This window comes from Anticarsia gemmatalis, chromosome 5 (assembly GCF_050436995.1).
Source record: "Anticarsia gemmatalis isolate Benzon Research Colony breed Stoneville strain chromosome 5, ilAntGemm2 primary, whole genome shotgun sequence".
Classification (NCBI taxonomy): domain Eukaryota; kingdom Metazoa; phylum Arthropoda; class Insecta; order Lepidoptera; family Erebidae; genus Anticarsia; species Anticarsia gemmatalis.
The window spans coordinates 8,340,682-8,361,411 of record NC_134749.1 but is presented as its reverse complement, the minus strand read 5'-3'; the positions used below and the strand labels follow the sequence as shown (position 1 = coordinate 8,361,411).

The following is a 20,730-nucleotide window of genomic DNA, read 5'->3' as shown; positions in this document are numbered from 1 at the left end:
ACTCCTTGACGCGGCCTCCTGCATTTTAAGTAGTAGCATTGATGTGTTTATATTTATTTTGTAAATATAGTTTACAAAAAATATACGTATGTATAATATCTTTACAAAGCTTTTGTTTGAATAGGTATACTCCAAATAGAATAATAAAAAAATATTTTAATAGGTCTAGAAGATATATTTGAATTCAGTATTATTAAACGTATTTTATTCGAGTTAAAACAATTAAGTGTAAAACAAAGCTAACAGTGTTAATATATTTGGCGTTAAATATATAAAATTATCTAGATTTAAACACAACATTTACTAAAATAATAATGACTAGACGGATACAACAGATTACACAAGTGAACTACAGTTGCGCTACGCCTGCCTATGGCTATTATATGATTAAATTCGTATTTATGAGAGATTACAATTTCATTTACTATTACAAGATTACATCAAATTACACCAACTATTACAATATGAAGTTGAAGTCTTTGTTAGTCGAATTAAAACGTTTACATTCAAGATAAATGATAACAGCCAAAAAAATACAACACATAACTACGAGTACTATTCTAAAACAGTGAGCGTTATGTGTATAAATTCATCAAAGACTATAGATTATCAGTATATTGGAAAACACAATAAGTGAGAAGACAAGAATTTACAGAGATCAAGTAGGCATATAAAGCAATCATTTTCTAAAATGTTGGAAATTTCAGAGAATAGACATCATGCAGTTAAGTTGAAACAGTTAAGTTATCTTATTATTTCATTAACATTTACAAGAAAGGTATAGTAGTAATTGATTCAACATATTTCATAAAAATAACAAATATAACTTTCCTAGGTACAAGACAATATCAGGGACGGTATAAAAAGGAACAGAACAAATACAAACAGTACAATACATGATAACAGTTTGATTTCACCAACAAAGTTAAGATTTTAACATCAAACATATGGTTACATAAAGTACAACCTATAGTAAATGGCAAACAAAAACTTAAAATAATGTAGAGTTAACCCCAAGTGTCTAACACTTGACTACACATATTCAAATAGAATTTAGGCGACAGAATTTTACTATATTGCGCGCAATCGTTTGAGTACATAATCGCTGCTGCCATCGTTGTAGCATTCGATTCCATATACTTGCGTAACACAGCTTCTAGATCAGTTATACATAAATTATTATCAAGATAGAAATCCTTTGAGAGTCGGAAGCATACTTCCCATAATTCTGTATCAACAGGGAAAATGCTCATGCATTTATCAATAATCTGTGCCGCTTTAGCAGAAATGTTACTTTCTGCTATGTTTATGATCGATTTGGAACATGTGCCCTTCTTACGGTAACTCAATTCATCGCAACAGCATGGCAAAGCTTTATAAGCGAGAGGATCGATCAACGGATATGTTTCTTCGTTCAGTATAGACATCGACACCTCCTTGATGCGTTTGGACATAACATTATTTATTACCCTTTTAAGTTCTTCCTTCTTTTGATTGGCTTTACTCTCATCACTTAGTTCTTCATAATCGTCTGTTGATGTGTGAGTCACAAACAGTTGTTCATATTGTGTCTCAAACTTTAAATTTTCCAGTAATAATCTCAAACATTCAGAGTAGGTTTTATTATGATACGCGAATTTTGCTGCCATGTTATGATTTCCTTTGAAATTCTCTTCGTTTATCCATTGCTTAAGTATGAGGATTATTTCATCAGCCCAGGATTTCTTTTTGAAATCATTCATTGACGCTAAAGGATTCGAGTTGGTTTCTATTGGTTTTCTTTGCAAGTCATCAATATCGAACGGAAACATGATGTCGATTCTATCAATAGGCTGGAACAAAAACTTGTTGTTGTTGCGGCTTGCTGGTATTTTAATGACGCGTTTTGTAGTCTTCATCATGATGACACGGTTGTTGCTTTTTTCCTTTTCATTATTCAGCTAGAAAACAAATTTAAAATTAGTTACATAACCTTTTAAAGCATTTACATTATTTTTTAGTAAAGTCCTTGCCTATAGGCTAGCTGATAAGAAAAAAGATCTTATAAAATACCTGCAGGTGCGTATTTCCCGTAACAAAGATTCTCCCGTCATCGTCAATATAAACTGTGAAGTCTCCCCCGCACGCCACTAGAGCATTAGTTTTGAAGTTCTTTGCCTCAACGTCAGGAGTTTTACCACCTCCGCTATTTTTCACAGTGTCTGGTTGCGATTCTATGCGCACTTTAGCTTCTGTTGGTATCTGGATCTGCTTTCTATCACCACTTCCTGAAATCATTCCAATCATATAATTAAACTTTTAAGTTTTATCACTAGCTAACCATAAGTATTTGATTCATACTACTTATAACTGTTTATTTTATTGCTCGAAGTCAACTCACCAAGTTGGCCATCGAAATTCAGACCCCAGGTGTAAACAGTGCCAGTGTTGTCAAGGATGCAAGAGTGATGCCAACCGGCCGACAACTGAAAATAAAATCGAACATGACTCAGTGTGTCTCGCAATATCAGCTGAAGAAGAAATCACATTACATCTCACGGGGACCAAGAGCTTTTGTATTAAATATACGGCTAAGTTGATTAGCATCAGTTGAAATGCTTATAAATGGCAAAGTTTCTTTGTACAAATGTTAACACAGATAAATGGTAGAGAAAAAACGAACGGTTCGTTATTTTTTCAAAAATCATCACTTAAGTTACTGAAAATTTCGGGTAAGTTTGTAAATAGTGGAGGATGAGGTATGGTACCTGCACGACGTGTCCGCGCACGTTGGAGGTGTCGAGGCGCAGCGGCTTGAGGTGCAGGTCCTGCGCGGGCGCGGGCTCGTGCTCGGGCGTGTCGGCGCCGCGCCGCGCCGCCGCCGCGCGCACCTGCTGCGGGCTCGCGCCCCACGCCCACACCTCGCCCTTGTTCGTCAGCGCCAGCTGCACAAACACACATACTTTATCGCTTACTTGTATACAGGTATGTTTACAAGAGGACACAGAAGCGCTCTCATTAGTAAGTGGTGCGGCCATTGCTTTACAATTCTAACTATGCGTCTAAAAAGATCCGCTAGTTTTCTATCAAAATAGTGGTAATCGAGACGCGTTAACGATTCTTAAACTGAGGCTTATCGGCCGTGACTAGGGACGTTAGCTCGATCGGTCATCACGAATTGAAGGTTTAGGTATTTAATTAGGTAGTTATGTGTCTCACGTTATGAAAGTATCCAACGGCGATGGCGACTACGGGGTCTTGCAGCGGCACCCGCATCGGTACAGAGGCCTTGTTCCTGTTGCCCTGCCCCACCTGACCGAACACGCCCGCGCCACACGCCCACACCTCGCCGTTCTTCATCAACACCACCGTGTGACACGCGCCGCAGCCCACACTTAACACCTACGCATAAAACTCGATTATTTACCGCTATCGAGATAAAACCGCATGCAAATACGTACGGCTAAAGATACTCACTTTTCTACCCTGGAATCTGGTCACCAACTTTGGCGACCACTCGTCATCTATAACGCCGTGGCACAATTGACCGTGCACGCCCCATCTAAACGAGAAAGGTACAGATCAATGTTAGACCGTAATAATGTTATTACTTTGAGAATATACTCGAGCGGTCAAGGTCTACTGAAAGGGTGGCATGTGGTTTTTTTAAGGACGGTTTTAAATTAAAGTAGGTTCTTATGCAAAATTATCCGGAACTTTTGTATCGGTTATGGTTTTTTTTTTCGAATATCCGACACTACCGGGTTACGGTTACGGAGTTTCGTATCATTGTATGTGAGGTGGCTCACCCCCAGGTGTAGAGGCGGCCGCCGACGTCGACGGCGGCGGAGTGGTAGTGTCCCGCGGCGATGTGCGCGAGCGGCGCGCCCAGCGCGGCGGGCAGGCGGCGCAGCGCGCCCGCGCTCAGCGCCGCGTCGCCCACGCCGCCGCGCCAGCGTGACCCCACGCCCAGCTGACCGAACGAGTTGTCGCCCGCCGCGTACATCTGCACACGACACGACCGTTTACGTCTTTTCACTGAATAAACGACACTTGTTCACGCGGCGAGTTGATAAACGATGACATGCACAATACTGATACGTCGAGTAAATAAAAAAAAATCTAAATCATGGCTACCAAGTATACGTTTATTAAATTTATTTCAATGCTAACGTGGGATCACTTATATTTACCCCGTTTTCAGTAAGCACGAGCGTGTGATGTCTGCCACACGCCACGTCGATGACTCTGCCGATCAACTCGGTGTCGACCGGAGTATGAGTCATCATGATCTTAGCGTTTCCGTCGTCGGCCACGGCCCAGTGTGCGAGCCCACAGCTCAGGGCTCTCTTGGGAGTGTACTGATTCTTCCAAGTCTCCGCACTCTGTGGGATCTCCAGTTGAATCTCCGGACACGGATCTCTGGCCTCGATGACGCAAGCGATGTGTATAAACGTAGCGATCAATTGTTGCAGTCTCGCCGTCTGTTACAAATACAGATTCACATTAGAAGGAAATACTTATTTATTTATAGTTATACTAAAAATTTAACTTGTAACACTTACGTAAATCGACGTTATTCCTTGCTTCAAATCGCGCATGACGGGACGTAACTGTTCCTGCATTGGATTCAGCCACAAGCATAGACACTGAAAAACAAAACGTAATAATATGTATAATCAATATTAATCGAAACGATCTTGCTTATACCTAAACCTAAAAATAAAAGGAGATTACCTTTAAAATGGTTGTATCAAATTTGTTACACTTGTCAATAATGTAATCAAACAGCCATTGTCCATTTTCTTCAAGCAAAAGTGGTACAAGACACCTTTGTCTCAAGAGACTATCGATTGCTCCGCGACACATGTCATTCCTCGCCTTTAATGCTGACAGCATGATGTATGGGTAACCACGGTGGATACTGAATACTGGCACTAAATCCCAAAGGCCGACGGCAGCAGCAAACGACGACAACTCAAGAAGTTCTACTTGACTTAATATTGTCAGTTTAACGTCCCTGAAAATAAAATAAATAAGTTAAAAAGAACTCCTCATGGACGATTTAAATTTAGATTATTGTTGATGTTATCAAACAATCCAAAATTCTCTATACACTGCCTGATTATATAGTTACAAAATATAACTTACGAATCAAAGCTGTCCTCATTACAGTTTTCCATAGTTAGCAACATGGCAAGTAGTTTGACTGTAATAGCTGCATCACTAAGGCTGCCAATGTTCCCGGTCTGTTTGTATTCAGCCAGTTCTTGTAGCTTGCCAAACACACCAAGACGAGCCACCCAACCATCCGGTTGACTCTGAAGATGCAAAAATATAGAGAATCGTGACACACCATAGTGAAAATCTATGCAGGTGGGAAAGGATAATCTCGAAAGATTTTAATAACTGTTAAAAGATGCAACTAAATTTTCAGTGTTTTTTATTTATTATTTTATAGGTATCTGTTTCTTCCGATTCATCATGATATATAGGAACCGAATAACACGTAGACAATGTCGAAATCGATAAATTAAAAAGTGACCTGCGATAAGGAGTAGAGGTAAAGTGCGGGCGGCAGTTTCCCGCGCGAGAGCAGCATGTCCGCCGCAGCTCGCAATAGCGCCGGCAGCGCCGCGCCCAGAGCTGCGCACGACTGCTCGGCGCCCACACCCCCTCGCATGATCAGACCCACCAGCCACTCCGATGCCTCTGACCTAAACGGTATAAGCACATTCTAAAACTGCCTATACACAGAACTCAGCAAAGACGGCTAGATATAATAACACACAGACCAGCACTTAGGCCCATCACGCTTTTTAATTGCTCATGAGAACTAGATAATAGTAAAGCATCGCCGTAAAAGCTTGAGTTAAAAATATCGACTTGATCTTAATGGAACATAATGAAACACAGCATACATAACTAATGCATTAACTATTTGCTATTAGAAAAAGATAATTCAAAGTAAACTTACACAGTATTCAAAACATAAGCTCCTTGATTGGTGATAATTAGACACGGTTCGAGTGTGAAGCGTGGTATTTGCAGGTCGCACATGAATGTGGGCTCGCGCCACCCGCCGGCCATCGACGGTGGATCCTTCGCCGACATGAGGTGAGCTCGTCGAACATCCCCGATAAGTTCTGCACGCCATAACTCCGATGAGTCGCGTTTTGCGCCGAGTAGAGCTTCCCCCTTTACAAAATAATTTTAAATGTTTAATAGTGCAAATAATACGTGTAAACTATTATATGTGGATGTCATTATTATTAACCAAGCTTTTGACATAATTTACTCTTTTAAGTCAAAACTTACCTGAATAACAGAGAAATTACAAGAATGAACTTCAACTTCGTTTTTCCTTATCAGATAAAGTATCCTCTGGGACCACAAACCCTGAATGTATAAGCCATCTTTTTTTATGTAAGGCCTTAATGTTCTTGAAGGAGTATCTTCTTCAGGACTCTCCAACTAGAATAAAAAAATATTTTTATTAGTCTAGCTGTCTGTAGTCGACCGAAACTATCAAGAAATAAATTTATTTCTTATGCTTTTTGGCCCAGAACCTGGTATTCCAAGACAACCCAACCAAAGGTTCATGATAACCTTATCAATAGTGTCTAAATGTATTAAAGATAAGCATACAAACATTGATTTTCTTTAATATGCAATACAATTTCAAATTATACAATATCTTGTCCAACTGTTAGTATGATCACTTTGTTAAAACATTACATTGAAATCAACAATGCAATCTGTAAATAAACAGTCACTTACAGGTATTGTTCTATTGTCTAGTAATTATTCTATAGAAATACTTACAATGAGCGTGCCTTCATTCAATTCAAATGCTGTGAGAAAATGTCTACCGTTGACATACTGCGCTGTTAGTGCCCAGTTATTGGAGCCTTTGCGGAACAATGGTAAATACTCAGTAGGCTTCAGTACATACTCCACTGTTTGAGCTTTGTTGTCATCTACAAATTGATTAATTTAATTGATAAAGATTAGGTACTTCAACAACAAATGGGCAAATTTTTTCACAAAACAAATTGCAACACAAAAATTATCGTTAGTTTTGGAGACATATCTTAGTAATACATAATAATTTGTACAAAGACTTATTTATTTCATCTTCTTACCTTTAGATCCACCTTGTATGAAGAAAGTAATTTTATCCTTTGACAGCTGTTTGATATAAGACATAAACCCATCTCGCTTATCTTTGTCATTCTGTGCCCGAGTTTGTTGCAGCCAGTTGTAGCCAAAAGACCTGTGTTCTAGCACCAGCTTACATTGCTGAGATTTACTTACTGATATCTGAAAGATAAGTGCACAGATTTAAGATGGTCACCAATTGTTTGATAAATTGGACTCCAATATCATTATGTTTTTTATTTGTTTTTATTATGGACTAAAAATTTGTAATTACAAAAACATTAATAAATCCAGCTAATTTGCCTAGCTTACACCTATAGTTTGACTTGTGTGCATTTTTTTAAATAAGCATTGCCTAAATCCTTTCTGAGATATAAACCCTCAGTTCAACAAATATTAAAATTGGTTTAACTATTAGTATGTGATAGAAGGATGATGTTTATGACACAGAGGCAGGTAATTAAACAGTTGACATAAACGCAATTGAGATAATATTTGTTTAAGTATCCCGCATAAATATTTTTTACCCTCTCTCATTTCTCAGGACCATAGCAAGATTATTGCTGAATACTTACCAAGAGGGATAAAAGATCTAATGAATCATCAAAACAGATCTGCAAATCTAAAATTTCTCCTGGTACTTTACATTCTCCGACAATGGTCTGTGACTCCAGTGAGTAAAAAGTTACACTTCCTGTCTGAAAAACGATGTTGAATATATTTAAAACCAGTTTGTTTGGTTATAGACTAAAATATAAAATTGTAACATATTATATAAGAATACCTTAGAACCAATTATCAAGATGTTTTCAGACTCCTTGGTGAGCCAACATACTAATGACGAGGGCTTTGATATATTTCCTAGAGGTAAAACTGTGACTCTGGTTAAGGACCACTTCTGATCAAAGGTATTTTGAGGTATAAATAAAGGTAGAAATGGAACTAACAAAACCTTCTGATCACTGACAATAATCACCCACGTACCACTGGGCTCAAAGCACATACAATGAATAGGATTATCTAAAAAATCCCAGTCATAATTCTTTTCAAAACGTTCTAATTGTGGGTTAATATAAATAAAGACAAATTCCTTGTCACTTGCGAAAGCGAAGAATTTTTTCTGACCAACTTCATAAAAACTATAAGTTGCAATATCAAGATGTAATAAGACATCTAGTTTAAATAAACCTGAGAAATCTAATAATTCACTTTGTTGGGCCATATTGTTTGTTATTATTTTTTACTGACTGACTTTTCTTTCATTAACGTAGGACAATAGACAATAGAAAATTGACAGTACTGTCAAAAGTCAACATTCAATAGTTATGTACCTACCTAATCGAATTACGAATATATTATTAATATTTTACTATTATGGGTTACTTTAGGTTATTTGTACCCAATAATCTTTAACCAATTACCATGTAAGTTCGGTCTATACTAATACTTGTGTTATGTAATATTCTAATAACAACGTATAAAATGATTTAAATTTGAACCCGTACTGGACGATCGCTATACCCAAGATAGTGTGGGTACGACATTTTACCCTTCAGTCGAAACTGGTTAAGTGTCTGTTTATTTTAAACGCATGTTAAGATAGTGTGTAACTGAATCTAACCATTTATTCTTCAAATAAAGCATGAACATACTTACTTTCTATAACAAAATTGTTTGTCTGAGGCTGACGGGGTAGTATAATATTGTTGTTTACACCCCTGCTGGGGTGTAAACTGTCAAATGTGTCAAGTGTCATGTTATGTCAGTGAGACTGCACAGCTGAGTGATTGTGATGGAAACGCTTCAGGGCGCAATATTTGATTTCTTATCAATTAAATTTCCTTATTTAGTCACGTTTAAATCTACCATGAATTGATGTTGATTTTAAGTCTTGTTGTAGTGTTAAGAAATTTTCTAACGAGTGAGTGTGATAGATATATATTATGCGATTTACTCAAATAGGTATTAATGGAATGATGATTACTGAAAAAATGTGACCTTGTTTTTCGCAGATTGTCGCAATGTTTGCTCTTAGATGCATGACAACAAGACGAACTTGGGAATTAAAACATTTCGTCCGAAAGACATCAACATTTCACCGAGGAATAAATTTTCTTTTTAAGAGAACCCTACTCTTTACTAATAGTATAACATCAGGAGGATGCATGGTTCTGGGGGATATAGCACAGCAGGAGTTTGAGTACAGATCGCATTTATTACCATATAGATATGACTGGGGAAGAGCAGGTGAGAAAAAAAATCTGTTAATTAATACCAGAGCTTCACTCACACATTGTGATATAAATATATCTACCTATTTTATATGACATATTAATAACCATCTGTTAATTTTCATGGTTGTTTAATTCTGTAAGAGCACCTACTCAAATCCCCATCAATCATAGAATTCATAACAATAAATTTATTTGACAATTATTTGTAAAGATTACATAACTCAAATACCTATTTGCATGTTTCAGCTCGAATGTTTATAGTGGGAACACTTATGGGTCCATTACATCACTATTATTATTTATACTTGGATAAATTAATACCAAAAGTGAATGTTAAAACAGTATTCATAAAAATTGCTTGTGATCAAGCAATTGCTTCACCGCTGACTCTATTAGGCTTTTTCTATGGAATGGGTGTACTAGAAAGAAAATCCTTGGAGCAATGTACAGATGAAGTTAAAGATAAACTCTTATATACATACATGGTAAGTTTAGAATGTATCATGTCATATTATGGAACAAAGAAACTAGCTGCATCTGTTTCCTGTTTGCTTTTAATTCAAAATTTATAATTGATTTTGATGAATAGATAGGAAGAGTTCTGAATATGGTTTTTGTGTATAATTTGTTAAGCTTAAACCAGTGTAAATTGGAGCTGCTCTTTGATATATAGACTTAAGTTTATTTTACCTGTCACAGTTGTTTTATTCAACCTTTTTTTGTTTCAGGGTGACTGCATATACTGGCCTCCGATACAATTTATTAATTTTTATTACTTACCAACACACTATAGAGTGGTTTACATTAATGTAGCTACTATGATATTCAATGTATTTTTATCATACATGAAACATTTTGACCAACATTGACCATGTGACCTTCTTTATAATAAGGTTCTGTAGATAGTATTATGAAAAGTATTTGTTTGAGATTTTTTATTTATGTAATTTAATAGTTTATTATTTATATTAATATTAATAAGAATGAACAAGATCAAGGGTATTATTTTGTAGTCAGTCAATAATACATAAGTAGGACTCAGTTTTGTGCAGGTGACTCAATATTGTAGACTTAACTGTTTGTGATGCTGCTGTAATAAAGTATGTGAGTTATTAACCGATTCATTGCCACCTTCATTTTCGTGAACATTTCAGCCAGGCCCCATTCATTGGTCGGTGGCTCACCATTTGAGCCATCGGCCTCCCTGAAGGATGATTCAACTGATGAGTCATTGGCTCCTTGTAATGATTTAATGCTTTTCGCCATCATTCGAGCCAGTCTGACAACCAGAAACGTGTTACTGTGTTCTCCTATTCGAATTTGTGGATAATAAAAGTTAATATGGCGTTTCAAGGTAGTATTTGTTGGTTTTAATGAAATATTGCAGAAGTAGTAAACATTTTAGTAGTATTCAATCATTATTTATTATTGTAATATTATTTGTAGATAATCAGGACTACGACGATTTTACTGAATGTAGCCAGGCAATGTTTACTGATTTCCATGATCAACAAATTGAAGATAAAGAAAATCAAGGTTTTCCAAGCTGTAGTCAATCGATTTTACAAAAAAGTGTACCAAAGAAGCGTCCGTTCACTCAATCTCGTAATAGTTGCAATGTAGTTTCTAACAACAGTTCAGATACTAGCATTGAAGAAATTTTGGTTTAAAAAATATTCAAGATGTTTTGCGGCAGTTACACAAAAGGTTTATGACACCTGACTAATAAAAATATTCTCTAAATTGAAGGGCCAGGTCTGATATTCACGGAAATGTTTAATGAGATCTGAAAAATGGTAGTTTAAGTGTTTTTTTTTTTTTAATATCCGTTTTTATACAATTTTGGTTTGACTCACCAATTGAGCCATCGGCCTTCCTAAAGGTTTTTTAATGACTCAACTGTTGAGTCATTGGCCATGAATCGGTTAAATGTTATGGTATTCAGTATGTTAGACATACAGACCAACTAAAATTCATTGCTATTAGACATTTAATTTATGTAATACTCTGTTATACTTTATGATTATTGATATGATTGAGTGATTTACTCATGTTCAAGAAAACCTATTGTAAATACAATAGCGAACCATGAAATAAAAATAACTATTTCAACATCTGGCACAAATAAACACTTTTAATGGATTATACTATTTTCTACCTCTTATGATATAAGTACTATCTATATAAAACTATTATTTATACCATTTTAAGTATTAAATGCATAATTGTATGCCATATTAAATATATGCAGTGTATTCAAAATTTGTTATTATTCATTCAGTACTTATTACCTACCAAAATGTTCAAGTTCCATGTCTATATAGAATCTGCTTTTGAATGCGAAATGAAATAAAATAATATTGTTACAATATTTATTTATTAGAATCATTGTTCAAAAGTATAACAATAATATAAAATGGTCTTATATTAATACTACTTACATAAGACCGTACAGTTGTACATGATAATACAGACATTGTAACATAGGTCCTAACCCCAGCACATTGTCCAATCATCTTTTCTAGTTTGCAGCTTCACTATGATGCGGTACAGCGCAAGGGCTGGCCCCAAAGGTAAACCCAAACCTCTGACTATGTCAGCCCGCCGCGCCATACTCAAAGCCTGTCCATCAAACTCCTGAAAGAATGTTTATTCGTACATAAGTTGTTTGCAAAGCAGAATCCAAAATATATTTATTATTTACTAAAGATGTAGTTACCTGATCCTTGAGAATTGGCGCAGCTTCAGGCAAATACTTTGTAAAGTAATCAAAAACATCATCAGTTGTCCAGTTGGTTATATCTGGAATGCTTGGATCAATAGGCATGTCATCTGCAAGCTTTGAAGGTGCTCTATCAAGTTCATGCGGTTTTAGGAATGGATCCATGGTTGGTGACGGCTGTGAATTATAGTCCTCACTCCTGCGCATAATAGCAGGTGAACCTACAACTGTAGGGCGAGATTCAAGGCAGTTGTTGCATTCCCATTGGTCCCAGGCTTTCAGGCGTTCTGGTATGCGAGGAGCATGGCATAGCGCATGGTATGCATCAGAACATATACTGCATACTGTCAGGATACCCTGAAAATACAAAAAAATAAAAGTACTGATGCTAGTTTCAAAATACTTAGTTAAATAACAATATTGGTATTTGAACTTACAGCATCATTTGTTTCACAGCAAATAACACATGTCTTGCAATGTGGACACTGCCAGGTATTATCAGGTCTGGGTTTCAAAATACCCGATCCTGATTGCAGACAGCTCAAGTGTGCTTTGTTGTTACAATCACGACATTCTACTAATCTGTCATTAGATCCACGAGGCTTTTGCACTAGGCAAACTGAACAAACTCCACCGGAAGTTTCATGTGCCATAGGTTCATCTTGTTCTAGTTCATCACCACTTCCATCAAAAGACATTTGACCCTCAGAAAGTTGATTTCCATCAACATCCTCTTTAATTACTTGTTCAGATATCAGAAGCCTCTTCTTTAAAGTGCTTTTATTGAGTGAGCCTACTGGTCTGCCCCTTTTTCTCTTGCTTGGTATGTTATGATCAGAAGGATCAAAGACTTTCTTAGCCATTTTCCGACGTTCTCCGACGCGCACGCCAGCATTACGCGAGGTACTGCTGCTGGGTCCACCACTACCTGAACCACCTCCACGTTTCCTTGGCCTTCCCCTCATTCTTTGAGGAGAGGATCTGCATGAAGAGTTGGCAGATGATGTCATCTGTAATAAAATAGGGATATGTAAGTACTTAACGTAATTAAAAATTACCTAGATAATTATTTATGTTTTTGACAGATACCTCATGTTATTTGACATAATATTAAGAAATTAAGATTAAAAAAAATTATTCCAAAGAGTTGTTATTTTACTGAAAATTCCTTTTATGAAGAAGATATAAATTCACGTATTGAAGTTTGACTTGTTTAATCAAATTAAGTGTCTTAATTTTTTTTATGCTCCCATAATAAAACCACAATAAATTCTTGTAATACCTTAGTATTGAAGTCTGCAGTGCATTCAAATTTAAAACTATCAGAGCTATCTCCATCATGGTCTGCAGGACCCAAAGCCAAATTACCATTCTGTAACTTTACAAGGCTTCCAGAAGACAGCTCTTTATTCACAATGGTCTCTAGTTGTTTTTTAGAATATTTAGACCCTTGAGAAGCTGCAGCAGAGACAAGATCATCAAAACCAATGCCATTTTCTAAGTAGCTTTGATCTTGATATATCAGGGTAGCTATTGCTGAAGTTATGATTCTTCTTTCACCTGTTGCAATTGTTGAAGACATTGCTGAAAATAAACAATAATAAAGTTAAATAAAAGTTGGTCTATGTGCCAGACGTTATTTGTGTTCCACTTGTCTTGCATTATTAAGTAGAAGGATGGAAGATCAAGGAATATTCTCATGTTATTTTACTAAGAATCCACTTACTGTCACTGTTGTTCTGGTGTGATTTTTTTCGCCACTTAGCAGCGTTCCTATAGCTTACATTATCTTTATAATCTACTTTAAAAATACTTTTCTCCTTTAGGCAACGTCTGAGATCAGCTTTAGTGTCTTTTGGCGCTACTTTGTAGCACTTTAGCATAAACTTGCAAATTCTATTAATATCGGGGCGTGATTTACGAGAACGTAAATGATCTATAGCAGCCAAAATTTGATTTTTATACTTTATCTCTGACATTTCTGTAACATAAAAATAATTAAAATATTATTTATGAAAACAGCAATTATTAAGACATCACGAACTTGTTAATAACAAGACTTATAATAGACGTCGCTAATAAAATTATTAATTTAATTAGACATAAAGATGTACTTAAATAAACAAAGTAAAAGTTTTTTAAGTCTAAAAAATGCGTATTTTTCCTTACCTGAGCAGAATCATGCCGGCGATTTTTAAACCTAGCATGCAGCTCTCTTTATGGAAATTACTGTACCACGAGATTAACTACACAATACTAATAAAAGCTCTGCATTTCCGTAAAACTACTTTATATTTATTGTAGATTCAGCGTAATAAAAATAAAATTAAGAAAATCAACTTTCATTCAACAACGACTGATCGCTATTCGCTGAGCTGTTTGCTTTGCACTTTGCGTTCGGTTCAGTAATCAGTATAATCTAAAAAATACGTACTCACATACTATTTTATAAATTTATTTGGAAGTAAAGGAAAATATATTTTATTTGTATCCATATGATTTTTTTCTGTTGAAAGTAGAAGAACTGTACCTTATTCAATTTAATTTAATAAACCGCAATTAGCACTATTATTTTGGAACTGAAAAGGGTATGAGGACTAAACTGTCAAAGTGAAATGTCAAAAATATAAGTCTGTTATTCTGTAGTGAATGTTGTGTTATTTTTATACTTCTTGCAATTATCTACCTCATTTTATCACAAAAATAAAGAAATTGCATGGCTTGATATAGTACATAGGTCTGGTTGAGCCGCAACACCATGGCGACATTAGTGTTATGTGCCTTGCGGCTAAGTTACAGCAAATCACGCTATTTTAGAGCAGCATTTATTTCTTCACAACCCGAAAGAGACACTGAGAGAAGTCATGGAAAAGTAGTTAATGTAGCTATCATTGGAGCCCCAAATTCTGGTAAAAGTACTCTTATCAACAAAATAACCGAAAGAAAGGTTTGTTTTGACCAATTCTAACCTATAATATTTTATGTGTATTATACAAATTTACGGAGTACAGATTCTATAAAATGTATTTTTTGATAAATTTCAGATATGTGCTGCTTCTAACAAGGTTCACACAACAACAAAATTAGTAAGAGCTATGTGCTATGAAAATAATACACAAATTGTCTTCTTGGACACACCTGGTGTTGTGACGGATAAAGAAAAGAGAAAGTAAGTTGACACGAATTGTTAGACGCAGATCAGGAGACTTTAAGTTTTGTATTACCCAGTTGATATAATAGGCTTATCTCCTATTACATGGGAATAACATTAGAAATGCAGGTGTATTTCAGACACCTCTGCCTACATCTTCAGGTATAACAGGCGTGATATGTATGTACCTGTAGAGGTGATATTCTTATTGAGATTTGTAAAAGATGATCTATAAACAAAATAATCAAATAACTTTACATGCACTATATTCAACTAAAGCACACTTTTTAATTTTTTTCAGGTACAATTTACCAGAGTCGATGTTGAGTGCCTGTTATAAAAGCTTAAGATGTGCGGATGTTGTGGGAGTGGTTCATGATGTTTCAAATAGGTACACAAAAGATTATCTTCACTCTGATATTATTGGTATGCTAAATGCAGTTGATGAAATACCTAGTTTCCTCATTATCAATAAAGTAAGTAAACATTCAACTACTACAACAACAACATTCTTCAGCTTTCAAAATTGTCAATACTGAAATATTAATATCTCAGAGGCAGTGGTTTAAATGGCTTCTTCACTGGATAATAAATAATTTCATGTAAAAATTCCATAGATTTGAGAGAAGAAATTGAGTGCAAATGTGTCAACAATATTGTTTATATAGCTTAAAAGCTATTTATTTTAGTAATCGTGAAACCAGGCTTAGTTGTTTAGCTTCAAATACCCTTGTTTTAAGCTTGAAATGATGACATATGTTTATGAAAATAGTCAGCTCATATTATTTTTCATTACAGGTTGACAAATTGAAAAGTAAACAACAGCTACTCACAGTAATAAGAAATCTTACAAATGGTTGCATAGCAGGCAATCCTATTCCTGGACCAGGAAATAGTAAAAAGAAAGATAGCAAAACAGAGAAGGGTTATAATAAATTCTCTGATGTATTTCTAATATCAGCTTTGAATGGTGATGGAGTGCAAGATATTAAGGTAACAATGAACCATTATACTTATAAATTCTGTCTAAATGTTTCATGTTTGCTAATTAATTAAAATGGTTAATAAAAGTAGATTATGTGTTCAGTAAGTTGTAACCTTTACTGTTACAATTCAGCCAAAGATGATATTATTATATACTTATAGTACAAGGCAGGTGAGTCCTGACTAGTATTGCAAGATTTAAAGCTATAATAATTGCTAGTAGTTGAAACAGTGCTTTAAAACTTACATAAATGGTTTTGCTAGTTCAGTGATGTTACTATACATCAATAGATACTGTTCTACAGCAATTTGATTTATTACAGAATAGAGATTCCATATTACTTGTGTTTTCTGGAACAAGGCATTAATAAAATATTTTTTCTTTCAGGAATATCTTATGTGCAATGCAAAAACTGCAGGCTTCCAATATTCACCAGATACATGGACAGACCAAACACCTCAGGTCTTGATTGAAGAAGCAGTGAGGGCAAAATTTCTGGATTTCCTAGCTCAAGAAATACCTTACAAATTAAATATACAGTTAGAGTATTTTGAGGAAATAGAGGAAGAACAGAAAATTCTTTGTTCAGTTGTTGTAGAGTGTCCTTCGGACAGGCTATCTCGGCTGATCGCAGGTGCTGGAGGTGGGAGGTTACAACAAATTAAGTCACATATTAGAAATGATTTAATGGATGTATTTAAGAAAACTGTTGTTGTAGACATTAATTTAAAAGTAAAATCCAAACCTACTGAATAATTATTATACTAATTTTGCAAATGATCATGTATACTAGAGACCAATGCTTATAAAGATTGTAAAACCGGTTATAGGAACATCTGAGACATCAGTTACCTTGATCCTAACGAAATGAATATAGTGTGATTATAAATAAACCTATTTACTTACGTAATAATAAGAAATATATATGAATTAAGTTTGCATCATCGGTGTTTTATTTGACGTAATGCAGTTCGTAGATTTTTGTGCACATAATTATATGTTTTGACGAACATCAGTCGCAGACTCCGCCTTCGTACTCTCCAAAATGCGGTAGTTGGTAGACTACACGACCTCGATGTGCATCACGAATCCAGGATATAAACAGGAATCTAAGGTATACTAACAGTCCATAAATTTTCGGTGCGCTAAATAGATGATACGAGCAGGAATCGGAGGCATGGAATTCGATTTCATGGATTTCATTTTAGGTACGTAAAGCACCTTACGTATAATAAAAGAGAAGTTGGTTTTAAAAAAATGCCATATATATATTTTTATCTTTAGGTATAATATTCAAGGCATATAATACAAGGGATATAAATACTAGATTTTATTAAAGACTTTATTGCCAACTTAGTAGGTACTATATAGGTACCCGTATAAAAATAATTTAAAAGTTAACATAGTTTCGCTAGTAGGTATGGCACGAGTAAAAATGATACATTTTGTCGAAGTCGAGCCGATAACTGCCAACTTTAACTTTGCTTGGGTGCTTTGCCGTAGAAATATTTAATTTGTCTGGATGGTTTCATATGAGTCCCTGGAAACAAAAAAATACGTTAACATTATAATATGATCTAAGCATGGGGGCCCTAGTCGACTATTTGAACCCGAGGCAACACGAATATGGCTGTTCTAAGTTATGTGTGTAAGTATAAGATATAATTAATTATCAATGTTTACCCGCCCTTAGGAGGTGGACTTGAGTCAACCTCCTAAATTTGAATTCAGAAAAGGTCTTAAAGCCTTTTCTCAATTCAAATTTTTAAAAAAGCATTGTAATCGCTAACTAGTTAGGAGGAAGGTAATGGAAGTACTAAATGAGATTGAGTGTTTACTGTTAAAATTAGACAGTTATTATTTCGATTAATTACCAGGCGTACTTGTATGCACCCGATTGTTAGGTCATAACGCCAATATGAATACAGGTACAACCTCTATTCCACCTGTCCCATTGCTCTTTGATAACTGGCAAGAGGTCTGGTGCATGGCTGATTTATTATACGTACTCTCCCAGGCCCGAAGGACAATGACCTTACCTTTTAACTCCGGGCAATCACTGACAATTTAGTTAACACTTTTTTGCCCCACTCGGGTATCGAATCCGAGACCCTTACGCCATAGTTGCATACCTGCACTACCGACATACCACTCATGGATAGTTAAGTTGCTTTTTCTCTATAATAATAAGTATTATAATTGAGTACATTTTGCAATTAACAGATTTTTACAATGTACTTAAATATCTACTAATAAAGAGTGCTATTATTACCAACAGGTTTCTTCAACATCTTTGCTGCTCCAAATCCAATGATTGTGAGAACGAATAAAAACACAAAAAGAATCTTCATTGTGAATTGTATAAAACACGTTCGAATCGCAACAATGTCTTTAAAATTCTGTCAATTGAGTTAAAGACGTCCAGACCTTATAGGACCGAGAAGTAATTTATAAACCAGTTACATTTACATAATAAAGTACTGCAAAATAAGGAAAAACATTGGTATTACCTTTGTTAGTAATTCTACTGTGACTAGTTGCATGACTAAAACGTGACCCATATTATTAATATTACATAAGTATTTCTAATATGTAACACAATGGTGTCTCACTTTGAAGAGAGAGTGAGAGCTTTTTAGGAGTTATAAGTTTAAGTGGCAAAAAAAAAACGCTTTTATAAGAGCTAAAATATAATTTTTTTTTAAAAAAATTAAACATCGCTGAAGAATCATTAAGAAGCAACGTAGCAACACGATCGGGGTTTTGATTCAACATTTTTAATTACTTTAATATTTACCATGAATTTTCCTATTTCTCTCGACCCTTTCCTCATTTATTTTTAAATCATCTCCATCCTTGCGAAACAAATTCAAATCGCAGTTAATAAATAAGGTACCTGCGGGTATTAAGGCCTGTCGGGTAATAAGGCCTAAATCACAAAAAACGTACGAAATACAGTAGTTGACGATCAAGATTACTGTCACACAAGCTCAGAGCGTATACAAGTCGCTGCAAAGTGGCGGACGCACTCTTGCACTTCTCCTCCCGCAAATATCGTCGAAATCATTCAGAAGTGCGGTTCAGCAGCACGAATTATAAAAATTGACTCTAGTAAAACGTAAGTTGTTTAGAAAATATCATATTTACAAACCTGTATTGACTGTCCGCTTATTAATTAATGTATGCTTGTCCGTAAATTACCGTTTTAAGAGACTTGTAGTTATAAAAATTATATAATTATTCTTTTCTGTAAATAGGTGGTTGGCGGATATTAAGGCCTATAAAATTTTACAATAGGCCTTATTATACTCCTATTTTTTTAACTGCTATATAAGTAGGAGCGTGTTTTTAAAATGTTTTTTAGTGGTAGTATATACGTAGTTTATATTTTCAATTTATATATTATTGTTTTTAGTGCTTACAGTCACGATGCCTCCCAAACGAGCATTGTGGTCAGAAGGCGATCTGATAAAAATAAATCACAAAAAAAAATGATCGGTACTGTCATGCTTGCAAATAAGATAGAATGGATGATGCTATGAGGTAATGTTCGCGATGCTCTAAGTGGTACCACGAAGAATGTGTCGGTTTGACTGCAGAATATACTGATGATTTTCAATGTCCTGATGGATGCGAATAAGGACATTTTTTTAATTTATTAAGACTACTATGCTTTCTATTGCCTTATGTTAATGATTACTGATGTCAAGAATACTAATTTACTTAGTTTAAGTTGATTTTTGAATAGTTTATAGTATAGGCCTTTTTACCCTACCCTATTATAATAAGGCCTAAAGACAGCGTTTTTTTAAAAGTGATATAATGTTTTAGTTTTAAGCTTTAGAAGCTATTTTTTGTTTAAACTCGGTAGTAATATAAGTACATGACTGATTATTATAAAAACTGGTTGATTATATTGGATATTCTTCATTTTATTACAAATCTCCCTTAGCTAGGCCTTAATACCCGCGGGTACCTTAAATAGTAGTTAAATGGATTACGTTGTAACTTTAGTTGGGACGTTAATAGGCAATAAATAACGATGGGCACATTATCTTCTCGCTTAGTTATTCATACTTAACAATAGAATTGTACGAAACACTAAGAGACCGTACAACTTAACCACAAAACTTTGTTAAGACTTGTTTACAGTTACAGTTTCAGTTTATGTGATGGTGGTCCCTAACTTGCTGTGTAGATAGGTACTTACTTTACACATATACGATTTAAACGATCTTAGTTCCGAACAAAACTAGTTTAATTGAGATTACCTACCTACTCGCATGTTATAAATTGGGTATCGCCCATCCAAAGTTGCGTTGTTCCCGGAACTAAAGAAACGGGTAAGTAGGATTTTACTAGCAATTACTTTTTGTATCTAAGCCCAAAATACTTATTTGGAATGTTGAAGCAAATAAATATAAACTAATGCATTAACTGCTTCCATGGCGTGGTCGGTAGTACCTATATCCGACTGCTGATCCTAAGTTGCCGGGTT

General features: G+C 35.2%; 4 protein-coding genes across 4 annotated transcripts; 2 read left to right on the top strand and 2 right to left on the bottom strand.

Moving 5' to 3' along the window:
* Positions 1 to 227: 227 nt before the first annotated feature.
* LOC142973045 (uncharacterized) lies at positions 228 to 8,411 on the bottom strand. The gene is made up of 18 exons (XM_076114583.1): positions 7,925 to 8,411; positions 7,716 to 7,838; positions 7,125 to 7,302; positions 6,805 to 6,959; positions 6,298 to 6,453; positions 5,957 to 6,177; positions 5,525 to 5,696; positions 5,131 to 5,300; positions 4,717 to 4,999; positions 4,545 to 4,628; positions 4,173 to 4,463; positions 3,789 to 3,985; positions 3,457 to 3,541; positions 3,199 to 3,381; positions 2,748 to 2,924; positions 2,381 to 2,465; positions 2,053 to 2,267; positions 228 to 1,940 (listed from the first exon to the last, which is right to left on the bottom strand). Exons 1-18 carry the CDS (start codon positions 8,360 to 8,362, stop codon positions 1,008 to 1,010), a joined length of 4,146 nt encoding a protein of 1,381 aa, XP_075970698.1. The 5' UTR covers positions 8,363 to 8,411; the 3' UTR covers positions 228 to 1,007.
* A 506-nt stretch (positions 8,412 to 8,917) lies between these two features.
* On the top strand, positions 8,918 to 11,629 carry LOC142973376 (mpv17-like protein 2). Its single transcript, XM_076115032.1, has 4 exons — positions 8,918 to 9,061; positions 9,153 to 9,387; positions 9,621 to 9,859; positions 10,103 to 11,629. Exons 2-4 carry the CDS (start codon positions 9,162 to 9,164, stop codon positions 10,241 to 10,243), a joined length of 606 nt encoding a protein of 201 aa, XP_075971147.1. The 5' UTR covers positions 8,918 to 9,061; positions 9,153 to 9,161; the 3' UTR covers positions 10,244 to 11,629.
* A 109-nt stretch (positions 11,630 to 11,738) lies between these two features.
* On the bottom strand, positions 11,739 to 14,471 carry Lint-O (L(3)mbt interactor in ovarian somatic cells). Its single transcript, XM_076114582.1, has 6 exons — positions 14,266 to 14,471; positions 13,823 to 14,077; positions 13,379 to 13,680; positions 12,534 to 13,106; positions 12,094 to 12,453; positions 11,739 to 12,011 (listed from the first exon to the last, which is right to left on the bottom strand). The coding sequence occupies exons 2-6, from the start codon at positions 14,073 to 14,075 to the stop codon at positions 11,865 to 11,867; spliced, it is 1,635 nt and encodes a 544-aa protein (XP_075970697.1). The 5' UTR covers positions 14,076 to 14,077; positions 14,266 to 14,471; the 3' UTR covers positions 11,739 to 11,864.
* A 241-nt stretch (positions 14,472 to 14,712) lies between these two features.
* Positions 14,713 to 17,148, top strand: LOC142973375 (GTPase Era, mitochondrial-like). Its single transcript, XM_076115031.1, has 5 exons — positions 14,713 to 15,043; positions 15,141 to 15,265; positions 15,549 to 15,723; positions 16,046 to 16,240; positions 16,620 to 17,148. The coding sequence occupies exons 1-5, from the start codon at positions 14,855 to 14,857 to the stop codon at positions 16,986 to 16,988; spliced, it is 1,053 nt and encodes a 350-aa protein (XP_075971146.1). The 5' UTR covers positions 14,713 to 14,854; the 3' UTR covers positions 16,989 to 17,148.
* The last annotated feature ends 3,582 nt before the right edge of the window (positions 17,149 to 20,730 follow it).